At 46.0% G+C, this 13327-nt stretch overlaps 1 protein-coding gene across 4 annotated transcripts in view; it reads right to left on the bottom strand.

Moving 5' to 3' along the window:
* Positions 1–4880: 4880 nt before the first annotated feature.
* Positions 4881–13327, bottom strand: part of Bach2 (BACH transcriptional regulator 2) — a 336475-nt gene continuing 328028 nt past the window's right edge. For all 4 annotated transcript variants that reach the window (XM_075971275.1, XM_075971277.1, XM_075971276.1 and 1 more), the window contains one exon: positions 4881–10991. In XM_075971275.1, coding sequence (XP_075827390.1) covers positions 10512–10991 — 480 coding nt within the window. In that variant the 3' untranslated portion in view covers positions 4881–10511. The remainder of the gene's footprint in view (positions 10992–13327) is intronic.

The following is a 13327-nucleotide window of genomic DNA, read 5'->3' on the forward strand; positions in this document are numbered from 1 at the left end:
AGAGGGGTGTCGAGAGACACTCGGCCGCCACAGTGCAGAGTGTCATGGTGGTTCGTGGAAGAGTTCCATAGCTCTTTAATCTAACACATGACCAGATTGCCACGAAACCCTGGCCACATACCCTGCAAAGACTTCAAGTCATGAGAAGAATCGATGTGGTTCAAAGTCATGAAGCTCTGTCATCTCTGTATCCATGACATCTCTGTATGCCAACTTGACACAAGCTAAAGTCATAGGGAACCTCAACTAAGAAAATGCCTCCATAGAATTGGGCTTTAGGCAAGCCTGTAATTTTCTTAATTAGTGATTTGTGTGGGATGGCCCAGCCATCCTTGGACTGGTGGTCCTAGGTTCTATAAAAAAGCAGGTTGAGGAGCCATGAGGAGCAAGCCAGTTAGCAGCACTCCTCCACGGTCTCTGCATCATCTCCTGCCTCCACGTTCCTGCCCTGTGTGAGTTCCTTCCCTGACTTTCTTCATGATGAACAGTGATATGGAAGTGTAAGCCATATAGCCCTTTCTTCCCCAACTTGCCTTTTGGTCATAGTGTTTCATCACAGCAATAGAAACCCTCACTAAGACATCCTGTGGAGATAAATTTGGGTCGTTCACTTGCTACATGGCTCACAGAGTCCCACTTACCCTGTACCTGCCTGGGTAAGTGACTGATCTCTCTTTCCCTCTCCCCCTTCCTCTCTCCTTCCTTCCATCCCTCTCTTTAGTGTCTCACAATGCTCAGTATTTCCCCTTCCCTTCCCCCTTCCTTTTCTTCCTTCTGTGCTCATTAGTTTTTGCTTGTTTTTAAGACTGGGCCTCACTATGTAGCGCTCTCTCTCTCTCTCTCTCACCCCCCACCCCCCGCCCCCGGCTTGCCTGCAACTTGACAGGTAACCCAGGCTGGCCTTGAACTCACTCCTCTAACTGCCAAGTGCTGGGATTAAGGCCTGCACCACCATTCTCAGAGCTTGCTACCTTTCATCAACTTGACCCAAATCTGTACACCCCAGAGAAAAGAGAATCTCAAAGGAGGAGCTGTCTCCATCAGATCGGCCTGTAGGCAATAATGAATGATGTGAAAGGGCTGGGTCCACTGTGGGCAGTGCCACCCTTGAGCGGGTGGGCCTGCGGTGTAGAAAACTGTAACCTGTAAACTAAAAGAAAGCCTTCCCCTCCAAGTTGGTTTTGATCAGTGTTTTATTACAGGAACAGAACACTCTCTAACACCTTTTCCTTCTTCCCTTTCTTGGTAGCTTTTGTTTACTTATCTGTACCTGCCTTGTAAGTGCCCAGTCTCTCCTTTCCTTCCTTCCCTCCCTCTCTGCACCCACCCTCCTTCCTTCCTCCTTCTTTCCCTTTCTTCCCTCCTTCCAAACATGATTTCAGTATGTTACCTAGGCTAGTCTTCATCTCTTGGCCTCAAGTGGTGTCTCTGTCTCAGCCTCCCAAGTACTTGGTATTTCCAGGTACCTACTGTGGCATCTGGCTTGGGGATTCGTTATTTCTCATGGAAATAACTCCAGCACCTACTTCTTAACCAACCCTTCTCCCCAACACACCTTTCTTTGTTTCAGTCCTGTGATTACAGCATCAAGGTAATATTGGTTGAGATAGATTATTACTTATTTTATGATTTTTTAATTAACATTTTTGTGAGGTACGAAATAATAGGTTTCATGGGACACTTTCATTCATAAATATCACGTGCTTACCTCATAGCCATCAATAATCACCCTCTCCTGTTTCCCTATCATTCTTTCTTGCTTGCACCTCTCCCTCCTATTAGTCCTCCTCGTCCATCCAAATAGTCCTTTTATTTTTGGGTCGTGTATATATGTGTGCATTTAAGGCTAGATTCTGAAAATGAGTGAAAACACAATTTGTTTTTCTGAGTCTGGCTTATTTTGTTCAATGTAATGATCTCCAGTTCTATTCATTTTTCTGTAAATAACATACTTTTCTTCCTTATGCCAGAATAAAACTTCATTGTGTACGTACATCATACTTTGGTATTGATCCATCTGTTGGTTATCTAGGCTGTTCCACGTCTTGGGTATTGTGGAGAGTATTCAGGAATAAATATGACTGTGCAATTGTCACTGCGGTGTTGACATAGCACCCCGGAGTGGCATAGGTAGATCTTACAGTAGTTTTTTGTTTTCTCAGGCCTCTCTATGCTGATTTCCATAGTAGGTTGACTATATTCTCACTAGCCGTCATCGAGACTTCTTCTCCACCCATCCTCATCAGAATTTGTTGTTTGCTTTCTTGACTGTGGTGCGATGAATTCTCAATGTAGTTTTGATGTGCATTTTCCTGATGACTAAGGATGTTGAACTTTTGTACTTCCTTGCCCATTTAATTGGCTGCTATGTGTAATTTGTGTGTGGGGTAGGTGGGTGGGTACGTGCATGTGCACCTGTTTGCACGTGTGCAGAGGCCATGGTAGGGCATCAGGTGTCCTCTTTTGTCATTATCCACCTCATTCCTTCAAGGCAGGGTCCTTTCCTGACCTTGGAACTTGTGGTTTCCAAGTAGTCTGGCAGTCGGGCAAGCCTCAGTGATCCTCTATCTCTGCCTGCCCTGCTCAGTGTTGGGGTCACAAAATCGCATGGAGACCACACTCGTTGTGTGGCTGCTAGGATTTTAATTCTGGTCCCCACATTGTGCAGAAAGGGCCTTTGTTGGTTGAGTCAGCTCTTCCGCCGTTTCAAACAGTGTCTTGGAAATAGGGTCTTGGCAGGTAAGGGCGCCTACCACCACCAAACCTGGCAGTTCACAGCCTCGGATTGTCCTCCTTCCAAGTCTTCCAAGAAGCTAGGGTTACAAGGGTGCCGCCCTGTGCCTCACAATAGTATGTATTCTTTGTCGGAGAGATGCATCGGTAATCCAGAAAATCAACCGTCTTCCTCCCTCCCTGTCCTGGTTAGTTTTTTTTTATCAACTTCACACAAACTTGAGTCATGCGGGAAGAGGGAACTTCAACCAAGGGATTGTCTGCATCTGACTGAACTGTGGGCATATCTGTGGGCGTTTTCTTGATTACAGATTGATGCTGAAGGCCCAGCACACTGTGGGCAGTGCCACCACTAGACAGGTGGTCCAGGGTTGGATAAGGAAGGTATCTAAGCAGGCCAGAAGAATTGAGCCAGTAACAACATTACTCTACGGTTTCTGCCTCACTTCCTGCCTTGAGCCCTGCCCTGGATTCCCTCAGTAATGGACTGTTACCTAGATATCAAAGGTGAAATAAGCCCTTTCCTTTCTAAGTTGCATTTGGCCAGTGTTTTATCACAGCAGTATAAAGCAAGCTAGAATACTCCCTCTATTTTTATTTACAGTAATGGAAATTGAACTCAAAGCTTTGTACATAGCAGGCAGGTATTGCACCACTGAGCTACACTCTTACGACGGGTCTTTCTTTACATAGCTAGTTCTCTAATAATGACATGGAGACTTTTTTTTATTAATTATGAAAACTTGGCCTTAATTATGCTTGTTGTGGGATATTTGTACACTCTGAAAAAAATGTATTGCTCTGATTGGTCTGCCCACAATGCAGACACTGGCCACGGAATACATCTTCCTAGCTTGTGTGTATTCCCTGACACAACCGTCAACTTCTGTCCTTGGTAAAACCATCACACATGCTGTTTGCTCACAGTTACGTTCTCATTTACTCTCACTTAAATCGTCGAGATGGCAGCCTCGTTGTTATAATTTTATAAAAGGTGGGTGAGAAAGAAAGAGATGCCATAGGACAGGGCTCACGTGGAAGGTTTATTAGAAAAGGAGAGAGAAGGGACAGAAAAGGGGACAGAGATGGGGCAGAGACTGGTCCCTGGGGACAAGAATGGTAAGAGAGAGAAAGGGTGGTGGGGAGAGGGGGAGTGGGGAGAGAGGAGGTGGGCAAGGCCCACTTTTTAAAAGGGAACATAGCGAATGTGTGCAGGAGGTGCTCTTAGTGGCTGCAGCTGAGGGTATCCTGTCAGGACCCAAGGGCAGGCCAGTGTGGATGCCTAAATACTAACACTCACTATGTTCCCATCCTGGTCTTAAATGTGTATGTGAACATTTAAGCATCACTTTATTTTATTTTATTCTTTTTAAAGATTTATTTATTTATTATGTATACAACATTCCTTTCATGTATGTTTGTATGCCTGAAGAGGGCACCAGATCTCATTATAGATGACTGTGAGTCACCATGTGGTTGCTGGGAATTGAACTCAGGACCTCTGAAAGAGCAGTCAGTGCTCTTAACCTCTGAGCCATCTCTCCAGCCCGCTAAGCATCACTTTAATCATGTAAGCATCGCTTGAGAGTGATGCTGTTTCAGCCTCTGGAGTAACTGGACGTGGGTATGTGTCACTACACCTGGCTTCTCTTTAGTAAACCCTCAATGTAATTGTAGATTCACGCAGAGTTGTAAAAACGGCGTTTATTATCCACAGTAGCGTTTGCGCAGCTACAGTGGGATATCGAAAGTGGAAGTGGTTCTAACATCTGTTATCCAATTTCATGTGCAATGGGATTTCTTAAAATTCATGTTAAAAATAGCATTATCCTCTTTTTTTTCTTTTCTTTCTTTTTTTTTTTTAGGAGTCAGGGTTTCTCTGTGTATCTTTGTAGCCTGTCCTGGAACTCGCTCTGTAGACCAGGCTGACCTTAAACTCACAGAAACGTGCCAGCCTCTGCCTGCTGGGAATAAAGGCGTGCACCACCACAACCTGGCACGTTACTAAATTCTTAAGATTTCTCATTTGATCAGTCAGGAAGCAGGGAAGGGTCCAAACCACAGGGCAAAAGATGGCCTTTTGTGGAGAAAACTTGAGGTTTTCTACTCTGCAAAATGTAACGCAGGATCAGAGACTTTTACAATGCAGAATGATATGTCTTTATTTCATCAACAGAAATGGCGTCTAGACAGAATTCAGTTAACACTAGCAATTCAACTGAGTGATTTTTTTTTGCACAATAGTGTATTTACAACGAGTAAATGAAGTCTCAATTCATTAATCCATAGCAATGCTTTTCCCCAAAAAGGTAAAAATTCTTAGTTACAGAGAATAAGCATCAACAGCCATCTCAATATCTTTACAAGAAAAACCACAAGAAAAACCACAATCACTTAGGAAAAAATAAGGCCAAGCGTAAGAACTTGTACAATAAAATGATGCGTTGAATTAAGTTACATTAATCGCATAGAATCTGTGTAAAAAGTTATGTAGAAAAACACCTGATGTAACCTGTTACAGTCGTTGACCAGTTATGAGAGGTACGGAGGGTTATACAGGTAGATATGTGTGAAAACTGTCCGTATTGTTTGAGCTGGGGAGGAGGAGAGGAGGGGCTGCAGCCCCTTGCATACACTGAGAAGACCCTGTTTTGCATATGGCCTCTGGAGTTCGTAAGGCATATATCAGAGGTGCACTTGCATCAGACTGGTTCTGGAACAAATTCCCACAGGCCCTCTTGCCTTGAAAGGCTCACTGTGTCTATTGAGTACCCGAAGCTCCCAAATGCATCTGCAATCTTCCTGATAAATTCATTACAAGTGCCAGGCTCTTGTGTCAGAGTGTGAATGGGCATCCCAGCATTGCCACAGCCAAAATACATGGTCAGGACCCAAGGGGAGGCCAACTCTTTGCCCCCAGAGACATGTTTGGTAGAAGATTTAGCACCCATCTGTAGGAAAACCCATTTTTGTCCAAGTCCCTTCACTTTTTCCTGATATATATATGTTTGATTATTCCCACGGGAGCGTTTGGCACTGAGTGTGAGTCTACCTGAAATGAGTGGTCTTGATACACTTCCATGAATAGCCATTGTTTTATCTGAGGTCAATAAACTGGAATGAAAATGAAAGCCAAGAGTTTATCCATCGCTTGATAGAGAAATGCATACACCATGCCACGACATCAAACCAAAGCTATAAAAGTTGGCCTCTGCAACCAAGTGGGTATTCTTCACAAAATGGCAGCATCATTTCATATTACAATTAAAATGCACTAATAATTCACTTGTTATAAATATGATCTCCCAGGGTGGAGTGTAGGAAAATACTATACAATTACTTTGCAAGTAATGTTTTTGCACCATCAGTTGAATAATTTACCTTTGATCTGCTACGACAAGTCTCTTCAATGTACAAGTACTATTTGCACACACTACTTATGCACAAATATATCCTATGCTACAGCATCAGTCTTTTGACACTTGGGTCATGAGATGGCTCGGGCAGTATTATACATTTTGAACACAAAATAACTCCATGCACAGACTTCCTTTATGAATACCAACCCTACAAGGCATTTGCGGACTGACTCGCCAGAAATGGAATCTGCAACAAAATCCTCAAGGAAATACGAACACATGATACAACAAAGAGCTTTATTCTTTCAAAATAATCCCTTACTTTAGTCTGCTCTGTGTGTGTGTGTGTGTGTGTGTGCGTGCGTGCGTGCGTGCGTGCAGTGGGGGTGTTGAGGAGGGAGAGAGAGAGATCTGAGGAGAAACCTTGATTCTTGCTTTCGTCGAGATCCGAGAGTCCCCCTCCACTGTAGGCAACAGCGGAGCAGTTTGGAGTCAACAATCAATCAACAGCTCCCGGTTTAAGCGGGCCACCAGAAATACGCTATCAAGGACAGACTGACTCATTTGGGAGGACTCTGTGATTTCATTGGCTGCAGAGCAGCCCCTGGGGCAAGACTGGGCAATTTCTGAAAATGTTTATACTTTCAAGCCTTTGTATGCTTCATCTTTTCTTCTTTAGTGGCAAACCATAAGCTATTAGAACACAAGTGTAGGCTTCAGCCAGTCTTCCACACAGGTCCTGCGTGTGCCCTGGAGCTCCTTCCAGGAGAAGGGGCAGTTAGCACACTAGGCACTAGTCATCTTAAACCTTCGTTGGCAAAGTAACGCAAGGATTACATCCAGAATCATAGTGCATGTTAAGAAGCAGCATGCCTTGAGAGAGACAGCAAATAAATTACTTGTATGACATAAAAATAACGTTTTTCTACTGCAGCATCACGCCTGACGCCTGAGTCATTGTTGGGGAACCTGGGAGAGAAGTAGCAGGATGGCCTAGTAACTTTGCCAACTTTTAAAAAAGTTTTTTTTTATAACTGCTTTGTTCCAGAATCAGGAAGCCATGAAGTTTCGACTTTATTCAAGGCACCCCCAGATAACGCAGAGAAATAAACACACAGGGCTAAGCACACAGCTGCCTACAGCCTGGGCAACCTGACACAGGGAGACAAAGGCTGCTCCAAGGGAGGGCTGCGTCTGGGAAGGATGCTGCCAGCCTTAGCGTCACCTGTGCCGGCCCTGGACCTTCACATTCACCCCTCAGCCTCAGGGAAACCCAACCAGGCTGTCACTGTGACCCTCCTATACAGCCTGTTATTGGAGTGTCCTATATCCTCAAAATAAAGACCTTCAAACATGCAACTAAATGTCCCCTTAATATGCAAACACTCTCCTCTGTTCTCGTCCCTTCTCTTTTCTATAGAGAGAACGAGACTGACTGAGGGACCCCAGGGAAGGACAGATTGGGGGTTTCTGAATTCTACTTGAAGAATTTAGATTCTGGTCCCCAGTGAGCCTTCCCTTTGAATCAACCCAGGTACACTTTTGATAAGCAATGGTTTGGAACAGTAACGGACAGATATGTCCCATGAGCAATTACACACAGTCAGCTGCCGTTCCTGGTGGGTACTGAATGAGATCACTTGTTAAAAATACCAACGTAATAGAGTAAGTTTTTAAGACTAGTTCCCATGGCAGAGATTGGGAGGAAGAAGAGGGAAAAAATGGTGGAGAGGCTAATAGAAGGAAGAAGAGAGCAGGGTTAGGGCGGAGAGAAATGAGGAGACCCGGCCCCCAGCCCCCACCCTAGGAACGGCCACCACACAGGGCCGAGCTACTGGTGACACAGAAACTTGGGGGTAAACTGTGGAATGTGGCACAGGAGCTGGGACAGCACAAGACAAGCCGAGAGGCTGTTCTGCGCTGCTGACGGCCCGAGCAGAAAACAAGCCTTTGTGTTTCTTTAGAAGAGGTCACTTCAAAAGGCAATCAGAGAGTTAAGAGAAAGAAGAAATACTGTCTGCTGACTCATGCATGGTCATAGGCAGCTGTGGGCATCACGTGATTCACATTAGGTTAAATGCTAGCTTTACCAGCTTTTCACGAAGGCTGGCCTCCTGGTGAAGTAGGGAACCGTTGGACTAGACCAAGAAATGCCAACGGTGTGATGAGGATGGCAGTTCCAGCCCAGCTGTATCAAAATCTGTACACACACGCACACACACACACACACACGCACCCGCGCGCGCACACACACACACAGACTCGAAACTCAGAGGCAGGTTTTAAAAATGGACCTATTTTAAAAGAAGTCATTTCCCCCTTAAATTCTACTGCACGAACCAACAGCTTCTGGTATTCGTACATAGTTAAACATTTAGCACTACTACTGGTACAGAAAGAAGCTAAAAATACTAGAACATATGTTGTCAGGGTTCTACCTTTGCCTACTAGCCATACACTAACTTCCCCTTTCGCATGCAGCTTTAATATTGTCCAAGAACAATGGCACAGATGAGGAAACAAAGTCAACCAACTGTCTATCCCCCACGACCCTCTACCCTATCCCAACATCAGTTTTCCGGACAACTTTGCACAGCTGGAGTGGTCTCCAGGCTATCGAGCGAGCGAGCGAGAGAAGAAAGAGACCACTGGGAGGAGGGAGCTGACGCCTCCTTGAGGCACACATTCCGTAAACATGGCTTGGGCCAGGATACCTTAGTGCCAAGGAAGCTGCTCTCTAGGTTTGCAAGCCAACTAGGTTTTAGCAAGGGAAGCAGACTGTTATCTGGGGAGGAAAAGGTGTGTGTGGAGGGGAGGGTTTTGGGGGTGGGCAGAGGGCTCCTAGGAGTATCTATTCAATGCCTTGAACGAAGTGGACTTTCAGAGAAGGGACAGGATGTGGGGGGAGACAAAACCCTCATGGTACAGGGAGCATTTGAAGAACAAAAGGAAAAGGGTGCATTAGCCTCTGCCCAGGTGGATCTCAGGCTCGATGCTGCCGTGTTCTTTCCTACTCTCACTGAGCTCAGTTAAAACTCAGGGGGCTGAGGCTATGATTCAAATACCCTCAGGTCTGGGCAGGAAAGCTGGGAGGCTGGCTGGTTAGCTGTGCCCCTCAGAGAAGCGGACATTTCTGAGCACACACGCATGTGGAGGCCGGAACGAAATGCCAACATGAACGGGATTCCTCCCTGGATAAGGAAGCCCGTCTCCCTTGGCTTTCTTGTCACCTCTGCCTGTGGATTCTCCCACGCCACAGGATCCTGTTCCTTTGATATCAGTCCCGTGAGCCATCACATTCTCTCCCCACGTAGGAACTGAACATCCAGTGTCAGCGCTGATTTCTCTGCACTTCAGCTTTTACTTAGGGAAGGTGGGGAGTAAGTGAGCTACAAAAATAGTCAAGCAGATTGTTGTCTACACATCCTAGGATGGGTTCATTATTTGGCAAGATTGTTTTTTTTCCTACATAATTATCACCTGAGAGCTTTTTAAATTAGCTAAAATGTTTTACTTTTTAACTAAAAGCAAAGAATATACAATATACTTGAGTTAGACTGAAGTTACAACTTCATTTAAGAAAATAGGTTTGACTCAAAACTCAGTGCAAGTGGCAAAGTTGGCCATTGCTGTACAGTATCTGTAACAACAAGAGAGAACACAAGGAGAAAAGAACAGACCCATGATGCTCACGCGACACCATTTGGTGGTGTCGGAACCAAACCCACAAAAGTAAAAGGTCTGAGATTCAACCTTGAGAAAAAGCTTCCAACATTGAATTTTGTCTGTAAATAAGTACAGATTGAAACTGAACCGTGAAGCAAGAAAAATGACCGTGTTGACAGTTACAAAACCAGTTCTGGCATCAGAGACAAAAGAGGAATGTTGGAACCTGTGTTTTGTAAATGATAAACGAAGTTTCCAGTTTTAGGATGAGAAAATTGAGGCATGCAGGACTTTTGCATATGGATATATATTTCATATATATTATATATAATATGTACAGTATAGCTATAAAACTTTGATGTGTATAGAAGCTGTCTTCAATGAAAAAAATTGAACATTCAGAAGAAATTCCTGAGATAGGGTTTGTGACATGGGCCACTGAGAAAAAAACATCCGTGGTTGGGTCTTAGAGGTGTAGTCTATCCCTGTGAAGTCTGCAATGAACCCACAGACAGACAGTGTCTGCACTGCTGTCTTCCTTGCCGGGGCAAGGGGTAGCACCATTGTGAAGGTAGCCGGCACTCCTGCTTATGGAGAGGAGGGAATACTTCCAAACAGTATTGCTAAGACTGCTGTAGTGTGCACCAGATTCGCTCTTGGTCCTTCGAGACACAGATGAACAGCGCCACTGGCCGGCAGAGGAACGCCTGACCGGAGAGGTGTGAGGATTGGAGGCAGGGCTGACCGTACCGGCTAGGCGTAATCTTTCCTGGGCTGTTCGTCTGTTGTACACTTCTCAGTCATTTCCTGGCAGAAGTCCACGGTCACGGACTGGCTCCTGGCTTCTAGAGGAGGTCCTCTTTCCGGGAAGGTCCCGGGGTCAGTGCCTTCCAATCTCCTCCCAGAGGTACAATTCTCAGAGGTGTTGGTGGGCACCCAGGGGAGCCCAGGCGCAGCTGCCCCTGGCTCCAGGCAGCAGGGGACGTTTCCTCCTACTGCACACTGGGAGGGTGCAAGGCTCTGCTCGACCCCTAAAGGAGGGGGGTTAACACTGGCTCCGGGGAGATCCATGGGTACGAGGACAGGGCAGTATCGGTGCAAGGCCTGGATCTGCTCTGGGCTCTGGATGTCTCGGCAGACCTCCTGTGAGAGGCAGGAGAAGTTGTCCAGGAGTTCCCCCATGCATGCTTTCAGCTGATTCCTTTCTGACAACAGCTTCTCTTTCTCACACACCTGGGAGGAAGAAACGAGAAGGCCTGATCAAGCCTGCGCGAGAGGACACGAAGTCTCATTTCAGAGGGTTCTCAAACCTTTGTTTTGGCATCCTGTATTGTAACCTAACTTCAGATAGACTAGTTCAGAATCTAGCACGTTAAGGCACATTGTCCAGGGACTGTGGCTTTCACACACTTCTGCCTCACGTCACAGCCTTACCACTTGGGCACTGACACCCAGGTGGTGTCCGAGTCAGTCACCGCCAACAGTAAAGCTATAGAGAGTCAAGTGACATTCCCCTCTCCTGGAGTTTGGAGTTTGTAGGAACTGACTGGAAAACTCTTGGTTCCAAATCTTAGAGTGGAAAAATCTTCCCCTAATATGTTAGGTTACTATTTTTGTGGGGTAAAAGTCAACTAACTGTTTGATATTTTTTTTTTTTAATTTTCGAGACAGGGTTTCTCCGTAGCTTTTGGTTCCTGTCCTGGAACTAACTCTTCTAGACCAGGCTGGCCTCGAACTCACAGAGATCGGCCTGCCTCTGCCTCCTGAGTGCTGGGATTAAAGGCGTGCACCATCACCACCCGGCCTGTTTGATATTTTGAAAAAGATAGGGAAAACAAAACAAAACAAAAGAGAAAAAAAAAAACCAAACCAAAAACAAGCCAGCAAGCGTCCAGGGGTCAAGGGTGGGAGGGAAAGATGGTGGCGCACAGTGGGTTTTAGGCCCATGAATCTACTCAATACACTTTGGCACTGACAGCACCCTGTGCAAACCCATATAGTGCACAATAGTGAGTGTGAACTCTAAAGCAGGGCGTTAGATGAGCATGGTATGTGAACATAGGCTCACCCTTTACAACAGACATTCTGCTCTTGTCAGGAGTGTCCAGAGTGAGGGACATTTGGGAACCCCCGACACTCCATTCAGTTTTGCTAGGAGTCTAAAACTACTATGAAGAAGAAAGTCTATTTACAGAAAAACAAGCAAGCAAACAAGACAGCTTATCAGCGACTTTGTGTGGTAGACCTGACCAGCAGACTCCCCAGCTTCTAGAGCTCAGCAGACTGGAGACAGCACATCCTCTGTAGGACACTGGGAACCATGCTCTGAATCCTGAGCAGGGATCATCCCTGGGTACTGGATGGAGGGGCAGGGACAGACATGTGGAGTCTGTGCTCTAATATACTGGCCCAAGGTTCTAAGATGTTTCTCCTATTAAACAAAATTCCACATATGCTCCTGGGTTTCTTACCCTTGTCACCCCCTGAGAGATGAGTTTAGCCCCAAAGAGGAGACAAATTCAAGTTATACTGTCAATATTTGTGTGAGGAAGTGTGGAGAGGGTTCATGACACTCACACATTATAGTTATATATATCATTATATCTATATCTATATATATCAGAGCCCAAGAAACGGGGTGTCCGTAGCCGTGTGTGGGGAGTGCTAGCCAGCCCTCTGCCAGTCTTGCAGGCAAGCTGAGGCAAGCTTGGAGGAGAAGTGAAGGGGGGAGAGAGGAGCAGGTCTCTGACACAGGAACTGTGCATGGCCTGATATGAATGCAATCTGGCAGGCAGCGTGGGTATGTGTGCTAGAGAGAGATTTATACGGGGAAAGGACACCTGCTAAAATATTTATAAATTTATCTAGAAAACATGTTTTAAAAATGAAAAATAAACAGATGTACAAGTGCAGCTTGAGAGAAATACATTATGTGCATCTGCAAACTAGGGAGCTGAGCACGTGGGAGACAGGGGGGTGGGAGCAGGAACTGAGTACAGGGCCTGTCGGGAACGGTGCCGCGGCAGACCAGGCTGGCCGGCCCTGACCACTCAAGTCATCCCCGCCACTGAGTCATAAGAGAGCGGGTCCAGCGACTTGGCCTCCTCTCCACTGAACCGGGGGTCTAAATATGAGGGCCAGTGCGTTCTGGGAAAGGAGTCTGGGGCCCTTCTGTCGTGACCCCTCGGTCTAGGCACTACCGCCTGTGGGCCTGCCTACTCATTTAAAATTTGTTCTGGACACTTCGTGGGAGAAGAAAATAGGGTGGCTTTCCTCAGAAAAGGAAGAACAGCCTTGGTTAAAGCCAGGGAACCTCGGGGGTACATGCCTACCCTACCAAAGCCTGGGAGGCAGAGGCAGAGGCAGGAGGCCTGCTTTTAAAGCCAGCCTGGTCTACATAGGAAGATCCTCTTGGAAGAAACCAAAGCCGAAGCCAAAGACCCTACTATGAATCTCTAAGTCACAGGTGTACAGATGTGTGTGGATGGACATGTGGAACTCTTGTTCAGCACTGAGGCAAGAGGACAAGAGGTTTTTTTTTTTTTTCAACTTGATACAAGCTAGCATAA

Source organism: Microtus pennsylvanicus, chromosome 5, assembly GCF_037038515.1.
Source record: "Microtus pennsylvanicus isolate mMicPen1 chromosome 5, mMicPen1.hap1, whole genome shotgun sequence".
Classification (NCBI taxonomy): Eukaryota; Metazoa; Chordata; class Mammalia; order Rodentia; family Cricetidae; genus Microtus; species Microtus pennsylvanicus.